Source organism: Ursus americanus, chromosome 34 (assembly GCF_024610735.1).
Source record: "Ursus americanus isolate L20-20 chromosome 34, mUrsAme1.1.p, whole genome shotgun sequence".
NCBI lineage: Eukaryota > Metazoa > Chordata > Mammalia > Carnivora > Ursidae > Ursus > Ursus americanus.
In genome coordinates this window covers 28,511,699-28,539,071 of record NC_142160.1, presented here as the reverse complement: position 1 = coordinate 28,539,071, position 27,373 = coordinate 28,511,699, and the positions used below count along the sequence as shown (strand labels likewise).

The window sequence follows — 27,373 nt, the reverse complement described above, 5'->3', positions numbered from 1 at the left end:
CACCCGTGAAAAACCTCAGTGCAGGATTAACCTCCAAGTCCAGGGCCAGGTAGGTCTCCTAGAGGCTGCAGAAATTCCTCATTTCCCCTATGCCTGCCTGCCTGTAGCCTGCCTTAGGAGAAATTAAGGTGGAACTGGAAGCATGCCTAAAACACTACATGGCATCAACCTCAAAAATAAAACCACCGGTTATTTGACCAGCAAAACAAGTTTACTCGGCAATAGCAGAGGAAATACAGTTTGGGCCAAACTGTGGCAAACCACAGGCACATCTAAAGAAACAAAGGGAAGGTCAGCTTATATTAGGTTTTAGGGAAAATTTGGGCGGTTCGTTTTCAACAAAAGTTCGCTGGAGAAGAGGTTGAGGTTTGTCACTGGCTGCAGGCAGTGGTTAGCACATTGCTAGGGCAGAGAGGGATCTTCCTTTGTCTTAAAAGCAGGAGATAAACTCCTATGTGAAAAGTGTCCTCTCTTGTCAAGATAATACTTACCCTCCTTCTTCCTGCTGGTTACACAGGCTGCAAGGAGTGGTACGTGCATGAAAGTTTTCCCTTCAGTGCTTCTGGGGTTCATTTTAAGCGAGGTGTCCTTTACTCATTTTCACACTGGTAGAGACGTCTACAAAACTGATGCCAAGTCATCTAACTCCATTGTCTCTCCCAGGCCACCTTTACACACACACACACACACACACACACACACACACACACACAGGTGGGTTATCTCACTTGAGGAGTCTGGCAAATAGCTTTAGTTAAAAAACATCTGTGGGAGGGGCGCCTGGGTGGCTCAGTTGGTTAAACAACTGCTTTCTACTCAGGTCATGATCCCAGAGTCCTGGGATTGGCCTGCATTGGGCTCCCTGCTCAGCAGAGAGACTGTTTCTCTCTTTCCCCCCGCCCCTCCACCCTGCTCATGCTCTCTCTCTTGCTCACTCTCTCAAATAAATAAATAAAATCTTAAAAAAACAAAATCGGGGAGGAGGGAAGACTCTTGAGACAATCTAGTACATTTCTAAAATAGGTTTATTTATGTATTTTAAGTAGGCTCCACCCCCAGCATGGAGCCCAACGTGGGGCTTGAACTCACAACTCTGAGATCAAGACCTGAGCTGAGATCAAGAGTCAGAGGCTCAACCGACTGAGTCATCCAGGTGCCCCTAAATTAGGTTTATTATAGTGACTCTTGAAAAGCGGAACTGAGCAGTTAAGCATCCAGCTCTTGATTTCAGCTCAGGTCATGATCTCAGGTTCATGAGATCGAGCCCTGCATGGGGGGAGGGGTCCATGCTCAGCAGAGAGTCTGCTTGAGATTCTCTCTCTCCCTCTATCTCTGACCCTCCCCCTTTCTAAAATAAATAAATAAATGTTAAAAAAAAAAAAAACAACAACCAGAAGTGGAACTGAGGTTGGAAGTTACCTAAGAGTTCGTCTGTAGGCAAATGGATAAGGAAGATGGGGTGTACACACACAAGGTAATATTATGCAGCCATAAAAACGGACGAGAGCGTGCCATTAATGATGACACAAATAAAGAGTATTATGCCAAATGAAATAAGTCAGACTAAGACAAATACCATACGATTTCATTCATATGTGGAATCTAAAAAAATAAAACAATTAGGCAAATAAAAAAGCAGACTCAGGCCTATAAACACACAGAACAAACTCATGGTTGCCCAGAGGGATTAGGGAGTAGGTGAACAAAATGGGTGAAGGGGAGTGGGAGATACAGGTTTCCAGCTCTGAAACGATTAAGTCACAGGAATAAAAGGCACAGCGTAAGGAATACGGTTGTATGCTGACAGATGGTAGCTGCACTTGTGGTGAGCACAGCAGGTTTAAACACGTTGAATCACTGTGTTGCACACCTGAAACGAACGTAACATTGTGTGCCAGTACAACACTCAAATACAAAAATTAATAATAAAAAAATAGGTTGTCTTGCCCAAAGAGGTTGAAATTATGCATCTCAGCTTTCGTTGTCTGTGATACTTTGTTCCAAGACTTAATACAAAAATATTTAAATAACTCTCTCTCTCTCTCTCTCTCTCTCTCTCTCACACACACACACACACAGAGTGGGAACTAAAGGAGTTTTCTCCAGTGATGAAAATGTCCCATATTTTCATAGGGGCGTGAATAACAGAGGCGGACAATCAGGAATAACTCATTCAAGTGTGGAGAAATCCATAGAAAAATGACAGAGTAAAAATTATTGGTAGCAACTAAATGGTCAATACAGGAGTGTTCACTGTACAATTCTTTCAATTTGGGGGCATGTTTAAAATGTCCATGGTATGTACACCAGTGCTCGCACAGAACCGTCAACCAGGACCACTACCCAGCGCCCCGGCGGTACTTAACCCGGCTCAGCAAAGTTCCTTGCGCTCCGCCCCGCCCCTCCCGGGTGGCGCCCCGCCCCACCCCGCATTCTGCTCCGCCCCTCCCGGATGGTGCCCCGCCCCACCCCGCATTCTGCTCCGCCCCTCCCGGCTTGCGCCCCGCCCAGATTTCGCCCCGCCCCAACACGGCGAAGCTCGGCCGGGCCTGTAAGGACCCCACGCAGCTCCGCCCCCTGCGTCCCGCCCCGCTCCGCCCCCATTCCGCCCCGCCCTGCGTCCTGTGCTCCTCCCGAATCGCCCCGCCGCACGCGCCCACGTCGGCCGCGAACCAGCTCGCCTAACCTCTGCGGTCCGCTTGGGCACAGGGGGTGCGAACCCGGGCGGACAGATGCAGGGCGTCGTGGCCGACCCCGCCGTCGCCCCGGTTACGCGGCAGGTCAGCGGCCGCGCCGCCCCAGCCGCAGTCCCGAGCGGCCCCGAGCGCGGGCAACCCCTGGCCGCAGCGGTGGCCGAGCTGCCGGTGCTGGACGCCTCCGGAAGGCAGGTGCCGTTCGGCGCGCTGTTCCGGGAGCGCCGGGCTGTCGTAGTCTTCGTGCGGGTGAGCGCGGGCAGCGGGGCGGCCAGAGGAGGGACTTGGCCGGCAGGCTGGGGTGGAGGTCGCCCCCGCACCTTCGGCTGGGGGGGACACCGGGTCCTTGGAAAGGTCCAGCGCCCGGGAGTGCGGTCCCGCTGGGCCTGGCCCGTCCCGTTGCCGAGCCGAGTCCGTTTTCCCCGCAAACGAGGAGGCCTGAGGGCGTGGGTGCGGCCCCGCTTCACCCCCCCTCGGGCGCCCGTCCTGCCTTTCTCCACGCGCTCGGAGCGGCGTTCCTTAGCGTCACGCGTAACGAAGTTCTTGGTCTTGTCTGAAGCCGGAGGGAATTGCTAACTTGTCCTTTTTGCCATGTTGGGATTTCAGCATTTCCTGTGTTACATTTGCAAGGAATACGTAGAAGATCTGGCCAAAATCCCCAAGAGTTTTTTACAAGTAAGTGCCCCGAGCGTGAGCAGCAACGCTTGTCATGTCCAAGAAGCCCGATGGGGTGAGGGGCCGAGTGCGACGCTCTCCGCCACAGACCCCCGCAAACCCAGATTACCACTTTCCCACACATCTCGCCAGCACCTTCAAAAGAGAGGGAGACGTTAGAGATCTCTTTCTGTCCTACTTTATTCGCCACTGCCTGCTTATAAACGTACTAACTATAATAATTTTGATGTGAGTAACCTATTTGCAAACGTTGAATGAGAATGACCAAAAGCACGAATGCTAGAAATTATTAATATTTTATTTCCCGTATTTTTAAATAACATTCCAAATAATCACTCATTATAGGAAAATACTAATATATCTTAAAGGTTAAAATTTGTGTATGTTAGGATGTACCTTCCACATTCCTGTGACAACCACATACACATGTTCTTTTTCAGGCACATACACATTTGTCCCCAGGTGAGCTTCTGAGTGAAGGAATTGGACAACCTTTATAAAACTAAAATGTTTTCATCAGGCCTTATTAATTGGGATGTGAAAAAATAAAACTGATTAACCCTACTTAAGTAATTTTTATTCTTTTATAGTGTACGCCTTTGGGGGGAGCATAGAGAATTTTTTTGAGAATTATTGACTATATTATTTTGAAGTTCGTAGCAAGATATCGACTGAATTAACTGAACATTTTAGCATACATTGCTTTGCTTTGACTCACACAATTTTGCTGTTTATTCCATTCTTCTAGAAGCCTATAGGTGGCATTAGAATGGAACAAAAGAGTTGGACAGGGGAAGTTTTGTAAAACATATATAATTTCTGGTAATATGTACCTGTCCCTTTTTTCTCCGAAAGGAAGCAGATGTCACCCTAATAGTGATTGGACAGTCATCCTACCATCATATCGAGGTAAATATATCAGAAATTGAGAAACTAACAAATTTAATCTGTTTCAGACATAAAAATTATTTGAACCATGAAGTGTAGGTTAAATTTGCTAAAATAAAGGTAGGTTATCATTACTTTTCTCTCATTTTTACTTATACAAATTCCAAATTTTTTTTTTAGCCTTTCTGCAAACTGACTGGGTATTCTCATGAAATCTATGTTGATCCTGAGAGAGAAATTTATAAAAAATTGGGAATGAAAAGAGGTGAAGAAATTGCCTCCTCAGGTAAGACATGACACGTCTTATCAGAAAACGCTAATGGTACATTTTCATATTTGTGTATGTATGCATAGGGAAGCAAATGGTAAATTCATGAATCAGGCATAAAAAGCATTTTTATGATTCTAGTAAGTGGGCCAGATACACCAGACCCTCAAAGATTCATTTCCTGGGTGTAATGACATAGAAGGCTATGAATGAAAAAAGCAAGTTGCAGAACAGTGTTTTTGGTATGATTCTATTTTTGTGGAAATAAAAACCATTTTCTTAAAGATTGAGAGTATGTGTGTGTGTGTGTAATGAAAAAGAATTTAAAAGATATTGCCATATCAGAAAGAATGAGTTCTCAACATTTGCTACAACATGGACGGCACTGGAGGAGATAATGCTAAGTGAAATAAGTCAAGCAGAGAAAGACAACTATCATATGATTTCTCTCATCTATGGAACATAAGAACTAGGATGATCAGTAGGGGAAGAAAGGGATAAAGAAAGGGGGGGTAATCAGAAGGGGGAATGAAACATGAGAGACTATGGACTATGAGAAACAAACTGAGGGCCTCAGAGGGGAGGGGGATGGGGGAATGGGATAGACCGGTGATGGGTAGTAAGGAGGGCACGTACTGCATGGTGCGCTGGGTGTTATACGCAACTAATGAATCATCGAGCCTTACATCGAAAACCGGGGATGTACTGTATGGTGACTAACATAATATAATAAAAAATCATTATTAAAAAAAATAATAAAAAAAAAAATAAAAGATATTGCCATGCTTACTCTAAGGTATGGAAGTTAGCAAAGTGGCCTTTGTATTTTTAACAATGAATACATTTTACTTTTGTAATTAAATGTATTGAAATGTAATTAAATATTGCTTGAGTCAATATATTTTCTTACCTTAACACTGTGGCTTTGAATACTTTAAGTTCTTTAATTGATGAAATCTTAGTTTTCATTTGAAGCCCAAGTCAAAGGGGCTTTTAATAGCCCCCCCCCGCCCCCCCGGCAGAAGTTATTCCTTCCCTTCCCTCATTGTACTTGGATAGCACCTTGTACTTTGTCATATACTCTATTAGTGCCCTTACGGTGGCCAGATAGTGTAGTTAGTTGAAGAGTTTGAGGGTTTGTCTTTATATGGGCCACATTCCCTGCCTTTAATGCAGTTCTTTGTTATTTAACAGAGCTTCGTTAGCTTTAGGTGAACTGTTTCTGTGTGTATTAGGTAGAAAAAGTGGCTTCTGAAACGCCAGTTTAGAGAACTCAAATCATTCATTCTCAGCAAATATTGTTGAGCTCTTGTCTGTAATCCCCACTTTGTTGGAAGCTCCCAGGAGGACAGTGATAAGCAGCCCCTGCCATCGTGAAACTCATACTCTCTTCTGGGAGACAGAAGCAAACAGCTGATGACAATATAATTTAAGGGCTTGTAATAGAGAGCACGTACTGGGAATACCTATGCCGGAACTACGAGGGGAGAGAAGAATCTGGGAAGGCTTTTCAAAGGAGGTGTCATCTAAGGCCACTGTTAAGGGAGTTAGCTGGGTGAAGTGAGGCTGGGGAAGGGTGCTGCTCACAGGAGGCACATGCAAAGGCACACAGGCATGAAAAACTGTGACTGTTGGAGAAGTGCAGGTCGCTGTGTCAGGCCGGAGTCTAGCCAGTTGGGGAACTGGTGGTGTGAGCCAAGGGACAGGTTGCGGCTAATTCAGGCCGAGTCTGTGGTGACATGCCAAGGAGTTTGGATTTGTTCTGGAGGAGTGGGGGTGTCCTACCAGCGTTTGAAGTGGCAAAGTGATAGTCATGTGTCCAGTGTGGATGAGTAATTGGAACTCACCAAACCAGCGCCAGTGATACAGTCGTAGTAGGTTGTAGTAATAGGCTAGAAAGAAATGACAGGCCTGGAAGTGGAGATGGAGAAGAGGGGAAGGGTCGGGAGCTATTTATGACATGGAGTTGACACGTTCCCTTTACTGACGTTTTTAAGGAAAGCAACCTAAACTTTATTAAAACTAATGATGAGCTGGCATAAACACAGAGTGTGCTCTTTCCTTTTTCTCCCTGGTATAGGAAATTGCAGTGTATACATTGTGAGCCTTACTTACTGGTAGACTGTTTGTGTTGTAATAGTCCCGGCATGTGCAGGTTGTTTCTCATTTAGCACTTGAGGTCTAAACTGTGAGTTTCACCTGAGTAGCACCTCACTGGTCATCGGCACAATAAAAATACAGAACTGCAAAGAAAACAGGTGAATTCTAAACAAAATATATGCTTATAATTATTAGAGGATGTATATTCAAACCTTTTAAACTCCTGTGACCTGTGTTAAAGTACTGTATTTCCAACCAGAAAATATTATTTTCTCATAAAATCATGTTTTAAAATTTCCTCTCTGAAAAAATTGCAGACATCTCAGAATCAGTCTCGGAATAGTCCTACTTGAAGATTAAGACACTAAAAAATGTAATAATCATTTTAAATTAATGGACATTTTATAAAGACAAAGAATAAGAAAATAAAGCCCTTCAATGCCAGGGAGTAATGGGTTTGTAGAAGACTGAAAAACATGGGGCACCTGGGTGGCTCAGTCGTTAAGCGTCTGTTTTCGGCTCGGGTTTGGGATTGAGCCCCACGTCGGGCTCCCTGCTCAGCAGGAAGCCTGCTTCTCCCTCGCCCACTCCCTCTGCTTGTGTTCCCTCTCTCACTGCCTCTCTGTCAAATAAATAAAATCTTCTTTTAAAAAAAAAAAAAAAGACTGAAAAACAGGAGTTTTATACATAAGAACTAAATTCATGTGGGTAAAATTAGATTTCGTTTGAAGCAAAGATTGTTAAATTCTAGGTCACGGAATCTCCTTCAATTGAATTTCTAAAATTTCAGAAATATTAAACGACCCCTTCTTTGGACATGAAGAGATAGTTTGGATTTCTGAATATTTATTTTAGACATAGAATCCTAGGAAATAGTACAATTTAGTCTTTTACTCATTTCTCTAAGCTAATGGGCCTGTATTTGTTTCTTCATAAGATAAATGTCCATCATAATAAAAACGTGAAAGAAACAGAAGAGTCGGAGGAAGGGAAATGATAGGTGTCTGGAAATACTAAGGATTGAGGCAGGTTAAAGGCAGCATAACTGTCAAAATAAAAAGCCAAAAGCAAGACATACAAGGCAGGGATAGGAGAAAGATACGTTACAAGAAGGGTAAAGAGAGCGGGTCCCTTGCTCAGAGGGAGCGGAAGTGAAGTATTAGTCACTGTGGGAAAGGAGATGGAAAAGCTGACAGCCAAGGAGAGATGGAGAGGCAGCTGGGGTAGCTGTTGCCGCAGACAGCTCCCGACGTCTCAGCACAGCACGGTAGCGGGGAGTTCTTTTCTGTTCAAGATGGGTGTATCTCCTCAGATGCCTTTCCTCCGAGCAGCAATACAGACAGGAACACAGGCGGACGGATCCAGGCCCCTTTCGTCTCGTGGCTCTGTCATTTTCATCCCAGGGCTTCCAAGACTGTAGAAGGAACATGGAGGATTTAAGGAGCTGGCCTGGAAGTGGCCCGTATCATTTTACTCACGGGTTAGAACGTAGTCACGTGGCCGTAACGAACTGCCAGGAAGACTGGAAATGTAGTTTAGCTGCGGGCCCAGAAAGAGGAAATGGGTTTTGATGAGGATATGGTAGTCTGTGCCACAGTGTCTCTTGAAAAGGACTGTAGTTACGTATTAGTAGGTGAGAGATTAAACAGAGGGTAAACGATGTATTAAAAGGGAAAGCATTAACGGCACCTGGCTGGCTCAGTCAGTACAGCCTGTGACTCTTGATCTTGGGGTTGTGAGTTCGAGCCCCATGTTGGGTATGGAGATTACTGAAAATCTTTAAAAAAAAAAAAAAAGATGGGGGAAGCACTCTCAGTTTGAGAAGTCTGTAGCGGACATTCTTCTGCGGCGGATGATTGGGGTAGATCATCACTTCTTTAAAGTAGTAGTTGTCAAGCAGGGTGCATTTGGCGTTATCTGGAGACATTTTTGGTTTGTCACAACTTAGTGGATGGCACTGTGGCATCTAGTGGGTGTGCGGGACGGTGATGGCGCTCAACACCCTGTGTTGCACTGGACGAAGACGCCGCAGTCCAACATGTCAGTAGTGAAAGACTGAGAAACCTTTCTTTGAAGGAAGAAAAGAAGACAAGTTGAACGTAAGATAACACACGAGAAGAGAATATTTTAAGGGGAATGGGCAAAAATGGGTGAAGGGGAGTGGGAGGTACAGGCGTCCAGTCATGGAGTGAGTAAGTCATGGAGATGAAAGGTACAACACAGGGAATACGGTCAGTGGTGTGGTAGTAGCCTTGCATGATGACGGATGGCAGCCACACCTGCAGCGAGCCTGGCCCAGGTACAGAGCTGTGGCGTCACTACTTTACAGCCAAAACTGATGTACGTTGTGTGTCAACTGTACTTCAAAAAAAAGAATGTTTTACAGAAGCACTAACATTAGCTTCTGATATCTAATTGAATATAAAATGATAATATCTAAAGACAATTCCCAATATTTCAGGAAAGAGCCCCCATATAAAATCAAATATACTCTCAGGAAGCATTCGGAGCCTGTGGAGGGCAGTGACTGGCCCTCTTTTTGATTTTCAAGGAGACCCTGCTCAGCAAGGTGGAACCCTCATCTTAGGTCCAGGTAAGGATCAAAGCCCAGATCCACTGGCACTTTTTGTACCTTTTAGAAGTTAGGAGGCCACATAGTTTCTTTATAAAATAGATACCATGTAAAAATGGCAATTTGATGCTGTGATGGTCACAGTTCTGTGCTTGGAGGGGTCACCGTTGTTTTCAAAGGCTTCTGTGTGTTTTGGTGTCTGTTTACTGGATGTAATGTGCTCATCATTCTGTGCCTGAGTGATTTCAGGTATTTGGGACAGGAAAGTCAGGGTGGTTTGGTGAATTGTATATGTCTACAAAACTGTTTAAAAAGTTCACAGAAGAGGGGCACCGGTTGTGTGTCAGACACTTGATTTCAGCTCAGGTCATGCAGATCTCAGGGTCCTGGGATTGAGCCCCATGTCAGGCTCCATGCTCAGCGGGGAGTCTGCTTGTCTCCCTCTCCCTCTGCCCCTCCTCACCTCTCTAAAATAAATAAATAAATCTTTTTTAAAAAGTTCATGGAAGAGAGGGGCACCTGGCCGACTCAGTTGGTTAAGCGCCAGATACTTGATTTCAGCTCAGGTCGTAATCTCAGGGTCGTGAGATGGAGCCCTGTGTGGGCTGCACTCAGCAGGGAGGCTGTTTGAGATCCTCTCTCTTTCTCTCCCTTTCCCCTCCCACACTCACGTGCTGTCTCTCTAAAATAAATAAATCTGTTTTTTAAAAGTTCATGGAACTGAACATTTCCACATAGAACAAACCATCAAGTCTGTCGTCTTTTTTTTTTTCCCCTCAATACAAGAATCCATCCAGTTACTTACATCTAACAAGGCTAGAAGATTTGCTCAGTGTCAGAAAGCAAGTCAGCTCCAGAGACAGCTCATTCAGTAACAATTACTATAAGCCACATAGTATTAATAGCTTTATTGATCACTTTGGACCACCTGAAATTTCTTTGGCTCCACACTGCTAAATGGTTAAATGTTGGATCTCTACCATGGTCAAGTATTGTAGTCAGGCACAGGCACTCACATATAACAGTGTAAATCACTAAAGTGTAAATAGATTTTCTGGGTTCTTCTTCCTCTTTAAAATTGTCCACATTAGCGAGCATAGCTTCTAAGAGTTACAAAATTAACATTTACTTTAATAAACTCCACACGTCTAATAAAAGTCTTTAGAAGGAGGCTTTTGACCCAGCATTATGGCTTTTTGGCTTTCTGCAGATGGAGCACTTTAGCTAGCTAAAACCTGTAATTTAATCTCTTTCCCTCTCTTGTGAATTTATACCAGTTAGACTGGAAAAAAAGAGAAGCCCTGTTTTATGACAATTAGTCCTCTAGATTAGCCCTGAATGACCTTGAGCCATATTGTTGGATGGCTTGTTTCCACCTTCAGACCAGTTTTGAGACCCTAATTTCCACATCTCAGCATCATTTGACCACATGTTCAGGTGTGTAAGAGTGACGAGCACACAGAGAGCATCATTTGTCTGCCAACTTACATAGTAAGAAGAATATTTTGATACTACCTGCTGGAAGAAATGTAGCTCCTCTAAGGAAAGAGCTGGGTTTACTTATTTATAGAAGCTTTTTGTGGTTAAACCTGTATTTCATTTTGCCTTCTTTGAAAATAAGCCAATTTACGATATTAAATCTACAGTGATTACTGTAGACAGCAGGTAAGTACAATGCAGAAAATAAGCCCCCCCCCTTTTTTTTAAGAATTTATTTATTTGACAGAGCACAAGCAGGGAGAGCAGCAGGCAGAGGGAGGGAGAAGCAGGCTCCCTGCTGTGGGGCTTGATTCCGGGACTCTGGGATCATGACCTGAGCTGAAGGCAGATGCCTAACCGCACTTGATGTTGGCCAAAAAGCCGAGAAGCGATGCAGATGCGTAACCGACTGTCACCCAGGCGCCCAAAAACACACCTCTTATAATATTTACTTAATCTTATGTTTTAAGTTAAAATTCTGGTCTTGAATCCAAGAATCAAAGTAAAAAAGACCCTAGGCCTATAAATTATGACTTTTTAGTTTGAGCAGATAAAAGGATTGTGAACATCTAAGTGTGTTATAACGGACTGTCTCAGTGCCCTGATGTTTCAGCCTCTTTTGGTCTATGGTTATAATGCAGATAGCCTATTAAATCAGTGTTTGGCAGTGAATTTTTTTTTTTTGAAGCAAGTGATTTATTCCATTATTACATTTAAGAAACAGATGTGATTTTCCAGCTTGATATTTATGCTAGTTCCATATTCTGCCTGACAGGACATTTTATTTAATTACATCTAATAAAACCTAATAGAGGTTATAATTTAAGAATCTTTCCCCTTGGATCTCATAAAACATTAAGTATTCTTATTTAACCATAATCCTCGTCATGCTTTATTACTTTAATTAAAAATTATTAGGGCATTATATAGAGAATATTATGAACTCCAGGCAATTAATTTTTCCCTTTAGACTAATTAAAAGTTGAAAAGATTCCTTGATTCTAATAAGCAATAAATTTAATGAATAATACTATATGCCAACCTTTGCCTTTTATTCTTACTCTCTTCTAGGTAACAACATCCATTTTATACACCGTGATAGAAATAGGTTGGATCACAAACCCATCAACTCTGTTTTACAGCTTGTAGGAGTTAAGCATGTGTACTTTACAAGCAGACCTTCAGTTATCCATGTGTGATGGTATAGACTGTTGTCACTTTCAAATGGACCCTTGGGATATGACCTGAAATGTTCAGAGTATGGTATCCTTGTGCAGCATCTAACTTGTTGGCTTTTCCCAGCCTTTGAGGAGTTATGAAAACAGGAAGCGACCACATACCAGTTATTGCATGCTGGGAGGCGTCAGTTGTCAAAAATGTGACATACATTTATAATTCTATAGCTTTTAAAGTTTTATGTAAAATAAAATTTTATTTATATAAAACTTTAAAAGCTATAAAATTAGAAATACCATTCTTTATTTACATTATTCTGTTGGCCATTAAAATAATAAATTCTTTTGAAGAACATATAAACAGAAAGGTAAGCAACTCACCACCATTGTATCCAGTGAAAAAAGCAGGATATCAAATTCCGTAAATGATATGATCATTTTTATATGTTTATATTTTTGTATGCTTAGGAAAAAAGATAGGAAATAAACACACCAGAATTTTGCCAGTAGGTACCTCTATGTGGTAGGATTACAGGTGTCTTTATCTTCTTTTCCATGCTTTTCTTTATCTCCGAACTATTCTATAATGAGCATAATTCATTTTTTTGTCCAGAAAAAGTTCTTTAAAAATTATATGAAGAAGGGGCGCCTGGGTGGCTCAGTCGTTAAGCGTCTGCCTTCGGCTCAGGGTGTGATCCCGGGGTCCTGGGATCGAGCCCCACATCAGGCTCTTCCGCTATGAGCCTGCTTCTTCCTCTCCCACTCCCCCTGCTTGTGTTCTCTCTCTCTCTGGCTGTCTCTCTGTCAAATAAATAAATAAAATCTTAAAAAAAAATTATATGAAGAATATATTGCTACATAATAAGTTCCACACAGTTGCATTTATATAGGCTGCTGTCCACATGTCTCTATCTGCATTGCTTTACTCAGAGGAAATACAGCAAGCCAAACCTTCTGCATAGCCTGTATTCATAGCATCTTGTACCACACACCCACTACCCATTTCACTAAGATTTTTGCAGGGAGGAGTAAAAGGAGCAAAAAATGTCTTATGTCTTTAAGATATGTATTTAAAATATGCTTCAGTGTGCTTTTTGAAAGAATTTTAAGAATCGTTTAAACTAAAAAAACAAAAAAACAAAAAAAAACCCTTTGTAACTTAAATGTATACCGGTTTTGTTGCCGGATTGCTTTTATTTAGTGTTTTGTTGTCATCTTTTATTTTTCTAGAATATTAATAGGTTTAGTTGGGAAGTGTCCCAGAAATTCTGATGAAAAGTACAGTAAGATAAAAATCTGGTAATTATTAGCAAGTATATACTGCTTTCAACTTATAAACTTTTATATCAAGTATATAAGTTCACACACAAATATATTTCAAGTATCCAAATATTTTAATGTATGTTTGTGTATATATACATAAATAATCATATTTTTAATCAATAAAAATGAAATTTCTCATGAAATTTAAACTTAAGCAATTTTGTGCTGCTGTTTTTTTATAGTAAGGAAGGACTGGTGACCCAGATCCTGTTGCTGATTTTAGATTTAAAACTGCTAAATCATAGCTTATACAAAACTTTATATATTTATAAATATATAGCACATTTTCTAAGATACATAAATGTTCTTTATGTGGCTTCAGGGAGAAACAGTTATACAAAGAGTGCAGTGGTAAACTGCCGACCCAAACAAACATATTTAATACAAAAAATGTTTTTTAAAAAAATGATTGATTGATTTGGGGGGAGAGGAGTAGAGGAAGAGGGACAAGCAGATTCTACACTGAGCACAGAGCCCGATGAGGGGCTCAATCCCACAACCCCGAGATCATGACCTGAGCAGAAATCAAGAGTTGGCTGCCTAACCGACTGCGCCACGCAGGTGCCCCAATACAAAGATCATTTCTCAGAGGTACTGTGAAATATATAAACATGCTCGGTACCCAATAATGTACTAGACTCAAAGTTCTGAAAAACCTTCCTACAATAATACATAGAAATATATTAGAAGAATACCATCTAGCACTTTTATGGTGCTAATTATTGGCCAGGTAGTATTCCAAGTGCTCAACACACAGTAGCGCTATGGAATTGACATCATCATCATGCCCATTTCACAGAGAAGAAACGTCTTTTTTTCTTTAAGCTGAACTTTTAATAAGAAAGTGAGGAAATCACCAGGGCCAAAAGCAGAAGCAGAAAAGGGCTGATGACCATGCCCTGAAGCTGTGGGCTGCTCTGAGGTCTGTGCTCATCCCAGGAATGTTCCTTGGCCAACGCAAGGGCCTTGTGCAGTAGAGAGTTAAAACTAAGACCACCGCGTGAAGTACGGCCTGTGACCTATGCCTGAGACCTGAGACTTCCTGGGGCTCCTGAGAACTACAACTGCACCACAGTCAGATCCATCCATGGACCAAGGAGCCCAGGGAGGAAGTGTTGTAAGGCTTCTACAATGAACCACTGAGGCAACGACAATTTAATAAAATGAAAGTGCATGTTTAATTTAAAAAGCAAATGTTTTGGTCTCTCAAGAAGATTGATAAGCTGCATAAAATGCTTATTTATATTACCATATACCACTGGGGTCAGAGTAATAACATGGACCATGTAAAACTGAGAGACAAGCTTTCTAAAGAAGCAACATCATCTACTCCAAAGTTACTAGTTATTTTAAGAATAGTCTTCCAGAAAATAAAGATACGCAGTTGCAGAAGGTACATTTACACAGCATTCTGTGAAAAATTAGCTTTCATATATTTATTTATTTAAGTAGGCTCCATGCCCAACATGGGGCTTGAACTCAGGACCCTGAGATCAAGAGTCATGTGCTCTACTGACTGAGCCAGCCAGGTGCCCCTAGTTTTTCATTTAGAACAGAGTTCTTTTAAATTAATTTTGCTCATTTTCAATTCCAAGTTTTCTTGTACGCATATAAAAAGTGGAGTGGCAGCTATTCATATGCTGGCTTACTATTAGCAGAAAACTTTGAAAATAGTTACAAGATGCCAGTTTTGTATCAGTATTATATAAATTTGGTAACTTATTGTGATAAAAATAATGTTCATACTAAATTTAAAAGCCTATACAGCAGAGTATACCTGGAATTTGTTGTATATACGTATAATTTATAATTGTGTCCAAGCTGTCAGTCAAAATAGATATCATAGTTAAGCAAATTTTTAAAAACATTTTTTATTGTGGTAAAATATACATTAAAATTTACCATTTTAACCATTTTTAAGTGTACAGTTCAGTGACATTAAGTATATTCACAGTATTATGCAACCATCACCACTATCCATCTCCAGAATTTTGTCATCATGTCTTACCGAAACTCTGTACCCATTAAATAATACCTCTCATTGCTCCCTCCCCATAGCCCCTGGTAATCACTGTTCCAACTTTCTGACTGTATAATTTGATGACTCTAGGAACCTCATATAAGTAGAGTCATATAATATTTATCCCTTTATGTCTGTGTGATTTCACTTAGCATGAAGTCTTCAAGGTTCATCCGTGTTGTAGCATGTACCAGAATCTCATTCCTTTTTAAGGCTAAATTATATTCCATTGTATGTATACACATTTTATTTATCCATTCATTCCCTCAACAGACATTTAGGTTATTTCTACCTTTGGGCTATTGTGAATAATACTGCTGTCAACCTTCGTGTGCAAATATCCGTTTGAGTCCCTGTTTTCAGTTCTTTTGTGTATATACCCAGGAGTGGAATGCTGGATAATACGGGCATTCTGTGTTTAAGGAACCACCATACTGTTTGTTTCCCATAGCAGCTGCACCATTTTATGTCCTGCCAGCAATGTACAAGGGTTCCAATTTCTCTATATCCTCACCAACTTGTTTCTATTTTTTTTTAGATGTTTATTTAGTTTGTTATTTATTTTAAGTAATCTCTACATCCAACATGGGGCTCGAACTCACAACTCAGAGATCAAGAGTTGCATGCTCTACTGAGCCAGCCAGGTGCCCCTATTTTTTTTTTTATAATAGCCATTCTATGGGGCTCCTGGGTGGCGCAGTCATTAAGCATCTGCCTTCGACTCAGGGCGTGATCCCGGCGTTCTGGGATCAAGCCCCACATCAGGCTCCTCCGCTGGGAGCCTGCTTCTCCCTCTCCCACTCCCCCTGCTTGTGTTCCCTCTCTTGCTGGCTGTCTCTGTCAAATAAATAAATAAAATCTTAAAAAAAAATGTATAATTGGATCTCAAAATAAAATTAGCAATACAACTGAAAAACAAAATGCTCAAATTTGAAAAAAGGTAAGCCCTAAAATAAATAATTAAATTCTTACCTCTAGAAACTGGAAAAGGAAGAGTAAAATCAGCCTACAGAAACAAGGAAAAGAATAATAAAGATAAGAGCAAATAGCAATGACATTTAAAATAGGAAAACAATAGAAAAAATCAATGAAACAATAAGCCAGTTATTCCAAACAATAAAAAAAAAATGGCCAACTTATTTCAAGAGGGACAAAGACTTGGGGCACCTGGGGTGGCTCAGTCGTTGAGCATCTGCCTTCGGCCCAGGGCATGATCCCGGAGTCCTGGGATCGAGCCCCACATCAGGCTCCTCTGCTGGGAGCCTGCTTCTTCCTCTCCCACTCCCCCTGCTTGTGTTCCCTCTCTCGCTGGCTGTCTCTGTCTCTGTCAAATAAATAAAATCCTTAAAAAAAAAATAGCCATTCTAATGGGTGTGAAGTAATAACTGTAGTTTTGACATTTACCAATTTTTAAACATGTAGAAGACAAATTTCATAGGTCACACCTCTTATTATTAATAAGTGAGACTGCTTTCTGCACTCAGCACTATGCTGGGTGTTTGGAAGACACAGTCTAACATAAAAATGGTTCTTGTCTTTCAGGAGCTATAATCTAGCTGGGGAGAGCAAAAGAAGCTGCAGGGAATCCCGAAAAGATGATGGTGTCTTGCTGTGCAGGCCACAGTCTGTCACAGAAGTCACATAGCAAGGAGAAGCACCCCCCGAGAGGCTGTGGCTGGCACATAAAGACTGAGTGGAGAGGCAGGAAGAAATGACAGAGGGCCGTGCACACCTGACGGAGCTCTGGATGTGATGTGGTCAGAAAGAAATCAGGAGCCTTTCAGGATGGAATGACATGGGACAGATGTAGCTCCAGGGGGTTAACCTGGCAGGTGTGGGGAGCAGTGAGTGAGGAGGGGCACAGGCTCAGAGGCCACTGCGGGGGCCCCAGTGGGACGGATGGCACAGGCCTGAATCAGGAAGCAGCTGTCTACAGGGGGCAACAGTGCAGGTGTAAGAGAGTCTTAGAGACTGTGTAGTGGGAACTGGTAGGTGGCTGGATGTGGAGAATGACTGTAGACCTGATCGGGAAATATTCTTAGACGCCTTCAGGGTTCCATGCTGCCTTCCTCAAGCAATTAATAAGCATGTCAGGTAAGGTCACTCTTCTCAGACTTTCAACTTTTGGGCCAGAAGTGTCTGAAATGGTTCACAGAAAAAATTCTAAAATGGTCACGACAGCACGTCATTCTGTTCACTGTTCTTCTCTGGATTGCCTTGGTTTTGCCCTTTTGGTAAAATCCTGGAATGAGTATTTACTGGTAAACTGCAAACACTATCTCCCTCTATTTTCCTTTCCTTCCCCATCTTTACTAAGTATCCATGCATATTAAACAGAATGCCCATTATATATCAGTGTATTTTGCCAATGAAAAAAAAAAACCTTAAAAAAATAATCACAAATATTTTCACACTTCTTTCACTCTCAGATATTCTGTTTGGACCATAAATTATGTAGCCACCTTAGTGATAATCTTCATTGATGGATAAAGCAAATAAATAAAATAGTAATAAAGAATAGGGCACCTGGGTGGCCCAGTCAGTTAAGCATCTGCCTTTGGCTAAAGTCATCCCAGGGTCCTGGTCTAGAGTCCCACATCAGGCTCCCTGCTCAGCGGGGAGTCTGCTTCTCCCTCTGCCCCTCCACCTCGAGTGCATGTGTGCTTGCTCTCTCTCTTACAAAAATAAATAAAATCTTTTAAAAAAAGAAAGAACAGTTGAACAATGCAAATAATAAACTTGGTTTAATGAACAAATGTAAAACTTATTGTTAAAAAATCTATCCTTTCTCAAGAACATATGAAACATTAACCACATAGTATCCTTTAAGTATAGCTCAATTTCGAAAACTCATGTTTATACAGACCATGTTTTGTATCACAATGCAACTATATCAGAAATCAATACCAAAACCAGAGAAAGTCTATAGACATTTTTAATTAAAAAAAAGAAAACACTAAAAATTCATGGGACAAAGAAAATGCCATGGGTGTGAAGAATTAGAACTGAATAATGACAATACTTTGTGGAGTTCTTCAAGAATGGTATTTTAATGTAAACTTATACCCTTAAACTCTCATATTAGAAAAGAAAAGAGGGCTGGAAATTAATTGACTAAGTGTTCAATGTTAAGAACCAGCAAACTAACCCCATATGAAAAAATGAAAGGAGCTAAGAAAAGAAGTCAATTAATTAACTAGAAGACAGAGAAATAATGGGATAATTCCACAGGCTAAATTTGATAATAAAGTAGACAAACCTGTGGCAAAACTGATGAGGGAAAAAGAAAGCACAAATATTAGAAATAAAGGGACAGAAAGCAGAGATTAAAATATAAAAACATTCTGAACACCTTATGCTAATAAATTTGAAATTCAGAGAAAATGTTTTATTTAAATAACTTTTCAAAAGTCTTAAGAAGTACAATACCTATATAGCCTCAGAACCATTTAAAAATTGAATCAGCAGTTGAAAATCAGCAGATCCAGGGGCACCTGGCTGGCTTAGTCTGCAGAGCACGTGACTCTTGACCTTGGGGTTGTGAGTTCGAGCCCCACGTTGGTTGTAGAGATTACTTAGAAGTAAAACCTTTATGAAAAGAAAAAAAAAAGAAGAAAATCAGTAGTTCCTTCCCACAAAGAAAATAGCAGATCAAGAAGGTTTTACAAGAATTTGAATTCTACCAATTTTTTTAACCAAATTTTTAAGGAAGTAAAGATACTTCCAATCTTATCTAAACTTTCTGAGAAGAGAAAATGAGGCTAATTTTACCTTGTTTTACTTCAATCAGACTAAGATAATATAAGAACGGAAAATTATAAGTTGGACTCTCCCATAAATAAATGGAAAATTCCTAAATTGTATATCCGCAAACAGAATCAAACATTAATAAAATATTTAATTTACCACAATAAAGTAAGTAGGGCTTATCCCTGAAATGTGAATTTGGTTTTACAGTAAAAATTAAAATAATAATACGGTAATAATTTAAAATAATTAAAATAACACATTTAAGGAAGGAAAAATATGTGTATAGTTATTTCAAAGCAGAAAAAACATAAAATTTAGCATCTGTTTATACTTAAACCTTAAGCAATCTAGGAATTAAAGGAAATTTCCTTAATCTGATCAAAGCTGTCTGCCAAAAACCTTCAACATTTATCATATTTAATGGAAAAATATTGTAACTATTTCTTTATAAAAAGGAATATGATAAGAGTGCCCGCTATTACTGCTAGTTTTTAACATTATAGGAGTCCTAGCCAGTGCAAAACCACAACGAAACAAACAAAAGGTATAAGATTTAGAAAAGAAGAACTAAAACTCTCCTTTATCATATATGCCATGATTGTCTACATAGAAAACCAAAAAGAATCTAAAGACAGATTCTTAGAATTAATAAGATAAGTTGCTGGATATAAGAGCAATATTCAAAATTGGTTTGCATTACTATAAACCCTTAGTAAACAGGAAACCTGATTTAAAATCATTTATGGCAACAATAAAACTTATAAGGCACCCATGAATAAATCTAACATATTAACCCTTTATAAGAAAATTATATATCTCTGGGGCGCCTGGGTGGCTCAGTCGTTAAGCGTCTGCCTTCGCCTGGGGTCCTGATCCTGGGATCCTGGGATGAGCCCTGCACTGGCTCCCTGCTCAGCGGGAAGCCTGCTTCTCCCCTCTCCCACACTCCCTGCTTGTGTCCGTGTCTCCTTCTCTCTGCCAAATAAATAAAATCTTGAAAAAAAAAAAAAAGAAAATTATATATCTTTATTAAAGAAATGTTTAAAAGATTAGATAAATGCAGAGATAATGTATTCATGGGAAGAATTCTCAGTATCCTAAAAATGTTAGCTTTTCCGAAATTGATCTACGGATTCCTAACAGAATCCTTACCAAGTTTTTCACTGGAACTTGAACGCTTGTTCTAAAATTTATGTAGAAGAGCAAAAGCTAAGACATTCCTGAAGAACAAAAGGCAAGAAGTAGCGGTTCTATGAGAAATCAAACCGAAGAATAAAGCCACAGCAATTAAGATGGTATGACGCTGGCAGGGCGTATGTATATATACAGAGAGAGAGGAACGGGGCAGAATAGGACACTCAGAGACAGACACATACGGTATGACGCTGGCAGGGCGTATGTATATATATACAGAGAGAGAGGAACGGGGCAGAATAGGACGCTCAGAAACAGACAAACACATACAGATACTTGACATATGCTTCAGACAGCTGGAAAAAGGATAGAGCATTAATTAATAAGTGGTGCTGGGATATTTACTTATCCACAGAAAGAGACAAATACATTAGTGTAATATTTGTAAACCACTATTTTTCAAATCACAATATCACTAGTCTGTCTGGCATGACCTCAGGCAAAGCCACTCCTATCCAGAGTGACATTCCAAGGGTTTAGAGATTATCTCTAAAAAGCTAAGGGCCAAGTCCAGACCTCTTCTGGGGGGACCATGTTCTTCAGTACACAACTACAAATTCATAGGGAAAGATCTCATAAATAAATAAATAAACATATGAAAAAATGTCCACATTCACTAGTAATTAAGGACTTGCAAATTAAATCCACAGTGATATACGAATTTATAGTCAGGAGTTTGGCAAAAAATAAAAAGTATGACAATACCAAGTGTTGAGGATAGAGTCACGTATTCTCACACAGACAGAACGTACACTGGAGAAACGATTTACAGAGCAATTTAGCAATACCTAGTAAAATGGAAAACAGGTAAAGCTCTAGAGTCAGTCTTATATAAAGCAGATGAAAAGCACAAAAATATCCACAACATTGTTTGTCACAGCTATAAACTGGAGACACCCTAAATGTCTATTACCAGGAGAGTAGATGAATTAATTATGGAGTAAAGTTTTAAGAAGTACACACTCTTAAGGATGCCTACATACGTCTTACAGTTTTAAAGAAATGCAAGGCAGTGATAAATAGCAAATTAGGGAGAATGAATATCTTTGGGGGAATGAAGGTGGCGGTGATTAGAATGCGCAGAAAGGGGATTTGGCCGGGTTGGCAAAACTTCCATTTCTTAAGTGGTGTAGTTGGGTACATGGGTATCTGTTGCATCATTCTTTGTACCTTTTGTATTCTTTTCTTTTTTTAAAGATTCTATTTATTTATTTGAGGGAGAGAGAGAGAGCATGAGCAGGGGGTGAGGGACAGAGGGAGAGGGAAAAGCAGACTCTCCACGGAGCAGGGAGCCCACCATGGGGCTTGATCCCACATGACCTGAGCCAAAGGCTGCAGCTTAACTGACTGAGCCACACAGGCGCCCCAGTACCTTCTGTATTCTTACATGGTGCACAGTACTTGAAAATAGAATATATATGTCTCTGTGTACACATATGCACACATACACACACATACAAATATATGGTAGCCTGTTTTGTAGATGTATTAATTGGGATATACCTTATTGTCCAATAATTGCCTTTACAGCATAAATGCTGAAAGAGAGGGCAGTCCACAGTTTTACTTTTTTTTTTTAAAGATTTTATTTGAGAGAGAACGATAGCGAGAGAGAGAGAGAGAGAGAGAGACCGCGCGCGAGCACTAGTGGGGGGCAATGGGAGGGGGGAATGGCAGAGGGAGAGGGAGAAACAGGCCTTCCATTGAGCAGGGAGCCACCTCCAAGCTCAATCCCAGGACTGTGGGATTATGGCCTGAGCCAAAGGCAGATGCTTAACCGACTGAGCCACCCAGGCGCCCTGAGAGTTTTACATTTATACACGGAAAGTGGAAAAGCAATTTCTACACCTTTAAAGCCCGTAGGTCTACTAAGCTGTACATTCAGTCCCCACCCAGAACAGCAACACAGGGTGTCTTTCTTGTTTGGGATCCGTGCCGCAGCACTGCCTTACAGTGATGTGGTCTGATAATCAGGGAAAAGATGTTTTCCAGGGCCGATTATGTGTTAGGTATTATGGGAGATTTAAAGGACAGACACAGCAGAATCTTGGGCTTTAATCATTCAGAATATATTTAGGGAAGGCAGGAGGAGTATCAGAGCAGCTAACAGAATAGGGTAGTAAATGATAAACGACCCTCTGCAGGTGCAGAAAACCTCACAGTGATTTGAAGGTCTGGGGGGGAAGGCAGGAGACTGGAGTGCTCAGAGGTTTGCACATGAAGTTTTAAAAACAGCTCACAAGAACCACAAGTGTAATTAGCCTTATTCATCATGATGAGGTATTTGATCAAAGCTCTTATGGAAGTAAAACTTGTTTCTGGAAAATTAGTTTTAATATTACGCCAATCTTCTTATATGCCATTTTTAAAAATAGGTAAGCACTCAGAGTATTTTTAAGATTTCTTTAGAAATCATTCCAGCTCTGTTATTTAACTTTACTCTAAGAGCAGCCTGTAATCACTGACATTTCCAGACTTTGACTCCTAAAGACTTAAAATGCCACATATGAATGTATTTACTAACTTGATGTAAATAAAGAATAGCTTCATAATTCCAAGAACATGCATACATCTCTCAGAAGCACAAACATTGATCATTGTTTGTGCTTAAACCAGGACACTTTCCTCTCCATTTTTCTAGACTGAAAGCTCCTATCTTGATATTTTGTTGCTCATGGCTGTATTGGCAAGTATGAGGGCCTCCTGTGAATTAATGCTGTGTGCCACACAAAAGGAAAACAAAGCAAAAGAAAATGCTTTCAAAAATGTAGTGGAGGATTAACAACTCAGGAAACAACAGATGTTGGCAAGGATGCAGAGAAAGGGGAACCCTCTTACACTGTTGGTGGGAATGCAAACTGGTGCAGACAGTCTGGAAAACAGTATGGAGGTTCCTCAAAACATTAAAAATGGAACTACCCTACAACCCAGCAATTGCACTACTAGATATTTATCCAAAGGCTACAAAAATAGTGATTTGAAGGGGCACATGCACCCCGATGTTTATAGCAACAATGTCCACAATAGCCGAAATATGGAAAGAGCCCAAATGTCCATTGACTGATGAACGGAGTATTACTCAGCCATCAAAAGTATGAAATCTTGCCATTTGCAACAACATGAATGGAGCTAGAGAGTATAATGCTAAGTGAAATAAGTCAGTTAGAGAAAGACATCATATGATCTCACTCATATGTGGAATTTAAGAAACAACAGATGAACATAGGGGAAGGGAAGGAAAAACAAAATAAGATAAAAACAGAGAGGGAGGCAAACCGTAAGACATTCTTAACTACAGAACAAACTGAGGGTTGGGGGAGAGGAGGTGGGTAGGGGGATGGGGTAAATGGGTGATGGGCGTTAAGAAGGGCACTTGTTATAATGAGCACTGGGCGTGATATACAAGTGATGAATCACTAAATTCTACCCCTGAAACTAATACTAAAACAAACAAGCAAAAAAACAAAAAAGTATTAGAGGGACACCTGGCTGGTTCGTTGGTAGAGCATATGACTCTTGATCTCAAGGTTGTAAGTTCGAACCCCACGTTGGATGTAGAGATTACTTAAAAGACAAAATTGAAAAAAAATAATAAAAAATATACTGGAGACATTTTTCCAAAGAAGACAAACAGATGGACAACGGGTACATGAAGAGATGCTCAGTATCCCTGATCATCAGGGAGATGCAGATCAAAGCCACAATGAGGCGTCACCTCACACCGTCAGGACGGCTAAAATAAAACAGACAAGAAAGAACAAGTGTTGGCAAGGATGTGGAGAAAAGGCAACTCTCCAGTACTGCTGGTGAGAATGTAACTGGTGCGGCCACTCTGGAAAACAGTATGGAATATGGAGGTTCTTCAAAGAATTGAAAGTAGAGCTACAATAAGATCCAGCGATTGCACTTCCGAATGTTTACCCCCCCCCCAAAAAAAATGAAAACACAAACTCAAAAAGATATCTGCACCTTTGTGCACACTGCAGCATTATTACAACAGTTAAGACAAGGAAGCAAACTAAGTGTCCACCATCAGAGGATGAACGGATAAAGCAAATGCATGCGTGTGCGAGCGTGCGCGTGTGCGAGCGTGTGCGTGCGTGCGCGTGTGCGTGCGCGTGTGCGTGCGTACACATACATGCACACACACGATGGGACCTTATGTAGCCATAAAAGGAATGAAATCTTGCCCTTTGCTGTTAATATGGATGGACCTTGGAGGCATTATACTAAGTGAAATAGGTTAGATTAAAAAAAAAGATAAATACTGCATTCTCTCACTTATATGTAGAATCTAAAAACAAAACAAAACCAAGGTCATGAGTACAGAGAGTAGGCGGCTGCCTGTGGCCTGGGTAGGCAAAATGGGTGAAGTGGCTCAAAAAGTACAATTTCCAGTTTGAAAATAAATAAGTCATGGGAATGTAATGTCCAGCTTGATGACTCTAGTTAATAATACCTTCCTGACTCTTGATTTCGGCTCAGGGCATGATCTTGGTCAGGGGACCGAGCCCCACCTCGGTTCCATGCTCAGTGTGGAGTCTGCTTGTCCCTCTCCCTCTGCCTCTCACTCCACCCTTCCCTACCCGCCCCCCCCCGCACTCTCTCGCTCTAAAATAATTAATAAATAAAATCTTTAAATAATACCTTACTACGTATTTCTTTTAGAGAGGGGCAAGAGAAGGGGGAGGGACAGAGGGAGAAAAAGAATCACAGGCTCCACGCCCAGTACAGAGCCCAACAAAGGGCTGGAGGTGGGGCTCCACATGGAGCTTGATTCTCCATCTCACAGCCCTGAGATCATGACAAACAGCAATCAGGAGTTACCGCTTAACCAATTGAGCCACCCAGGCACCCGCCTTACTGCGTATTTGACAGTAGCTGAGAGTGGATCTTGAAAATTCTCATTACGACAAAAACAAATTTTAGGGGCGCCTGGGTGGCTCAGTCGGTGAAGCATCTGCCTTTGGCTCAGTTCATGACCCTGGGGTCCTGGGATCGAGCCCCACATCAGGCTCCCAGCTCAGAGGAGAGTCAGTCTGCTTCTCCTTCTTCCTCTGCCCTTCCACCTGTTTGTGCTCTCTCTTCTCTCTCATTCTCTCACTCTCTCTATCAAATAAATTAATAAAATCTTAAAAAAAAGGTTAAAAAAAAACTAAGAAAAACAAATTTTGTAACTATGTATGGTGACAGATGTTAACTGGACTTATAGTGGTGACCATTCTGTAATATATACAAATATCAAATCATTATATTGTACACCTGAAACTAATATAATGCATATCAATTATACCTCAATAAAAAAACCATATTGGAAACAATGATCTATGTATGTTGTGTAATTAGGAAAATAAAATACAGTACTAGAAACATTCTGGCAAAGAGACCTGTGACTAAACAGAAATAATTTAAGCATCTTTCTGCTACTTTTTTAAGGAAAGAAAACATATTCATTTATTAATGTTATTCTTTTTTTTAAAGATTTTGTTTGCGAGGCAGAGTGAGTGAGACAGACAGAAGGAGCAAGGGGAGGGGCAGAGGAGGAGGGAGAAGCAGAGTCTCTGCTGAGCAGAAAGCCCGATGCCACCCAGGCCACCCAGGCCACCCAGGCACCCCGTTGAGAAATTATTCTAATACTGACTTAGAATCTATATGCTACAGTGTAATCACACACATCTCCATTAAAAATCATAAAATTCATTCTGTAAATTTGCTTCTGTCATTTTGTTTTAAGATATACAAGTGAACTACTCACAGAGTATATGATAACAGATGTGAGCTTGTATATGCGTTGACTATACCTGGATACAAAAATATTGACATTTGAGCCAGGTGGATGTGTTATCTATTTAATAAATAGTTATTTTTATAAGTAATAATCAAATTGTCAATGTATTACAACCTTCTCTACGTAGTTGATACTTACAGAAGACTCAACTAAAAACGCAGTGCAGCAAAGAATATCAACCTCGGGGCGCCTGGGTGGCTCAGTCGTTAAGCGTCTGCCTTCGGCTCAGGGCGTGATCCCGGCGTTATGGGATCGAGCCCCACATCAGGCTCCTCCACTGGGAGCCTGCTCCTTCCTCTCCCACTCCCCCTGCCTGTGTTCCCTCTCTCACTGGCTGTCTCTATCTCTGTCAAATAAATAAATAAAATCTTAAAAAAAAAAAAAAAAGAATATCAACCTCATTGCTTTATAATGCCACTTCTCATGTTCTCTTGAACAGTATTATTTTCTATTTCGCACACAGCAAATATGCTCACGCGGGTAATCGGGCAAACGTAAATTAAAACAACGAGATGGGTAGAGCGTGGGACTCTTAATCTCAGGGTTGTGAGTCTGAGCCTCCACGCTGGGTGTAGAGATTACTTAAAAAAAAAAAAAGAAATGTTATTTAAAAACAAAACAAAAACAATGAGATGGTACTTTCCTACCATGTGAGAGGGGTCACAGAGTTCATGCTGCCAGGAGCACAGGTCAGGGTGGGATTCTAAGGTGGTCTGAGAAGACCACATGTCAGTTAACACTTGAATAGCTGTGAAAAGGAGTAAGAATTAGCCACACAGAAAAGTGGTGGTTAGGGCCTCCAGAAAGAGGGCACAGAGAGTGCAAGAGTATAGAGGAGCACGGCACTTTGGGGACTCTGGGAGGGTATGTGGCTGAGCACGCAAGGCAATGAAGGAACCGCAGAAGTTGTAGATGAGGCCAGACTCAGATCTCAGAGGCCTTTTTAGATACCATGATCCCCCTGGAGAGAGCTAGACCTTCCTGAAGGAAGGCAAGAGCAGGGAAAGGACAAGTTAAACCTGGAACATCTTGTGCCAGAAAGTAAGAAAACACTAAAAAATTGATGGGGACATGTCAACAGGACACAGAAACTAATAGGAAGTGCCATCCACTCGTCAAATCTGGAACAATTTGAACACCAAAATACATAATGACACTATGGGATTATAACCCATTAGAGAAAACAAGAAATGAATAATCCATAATCCATCCACCCATCCATATGCACATATACATATGTACATACATATATTTTTAAAAAGCTCCTCTTTCCAAAGAATGCCAAGTAATAAATTTAGAACATAACTAGAAAGTCACCAGTCTCTGTACCATTATAGCAACAACTGATTCAGAATCATCAACGTGTACTAAATCACTGGGTGGAAGTTTGTGGTCTTAAAGTATCTCCCCACAAATTATTAATTACACCTTTATAGTGGAAGAAACTG

At 40.8% G+C, this 27,373-nt stretch overlaps 1 protein-coding gene and 1 long non-coding RNA gene across 6 annotated transcripts in view; one reads left to right on the top strand and one right to left on the bottom strand.

Annotated features, from left to right (window-relative positions):
* The first annotated feature begins 2,612 nt into the window (after positions 1-2,612).
* On the top strand, positions 2,613-26,315 carry PRXL2C (peroxiredoxin like 2C). Of its 5 annotated transcripts, none has more exons than XM_087858940.1 (6): positions 2,614-2,942; positions 3,300-3,368; positions 4,224-4,277; positions 4,437-4,542; positions 9,086-9,217; positions 26,053-26,315. In XM_087858940.1, exons 1-6 carry the CDS (start codon positions 2,733-2,735, stop codon positions 26,076-26,078), a joined length of 597 nt encoding a protein of 198 aa, XP_087715066.1. In that variant the 5' UTR covers positions 2,614-2,732; the 3' UTR covers positions 26,079-26,315. The 5 variants fall into 5 exon arrangements, with proteins under 5 accessions (XP_087715069.1, XP_087715066.1, XP_087715068.1 ...); XM_087858942.1 differs by lacking the exon at positions 26,053-26,315 and adding an exon at positions 16,736-18,628 and having other exon boundaries at positions 2,615-2,942; XM_087858941.1 differs by lacking the exon at positions 26,053-26,315 and adding an exon at positions 13,999-16,071 and having other exon boundaries at positions 2,615-2,942.
* Positions 5,532-27,373, bottom strand: part of LOC123781428 (uncharacterized) — a 31,196-nt gene continuing 9,354 nt past the window's right edge. Inside the window, exons 2-4 of the long non-coding RNA XR_015722966.1 lie at positions 18,623-18,781; positions 16,166-16,199; positions 5,532-8,038 (exon numbers count right to left, since the gene is read on the bottom strand). This is a non-coding gene — a long non-coding RNA (uncharacterized LOC123781428). The remainder of the gene's footprint in view (positions 8,039-16,165; positions 16,200-18,622; positions 18,782-27,373) is intronic.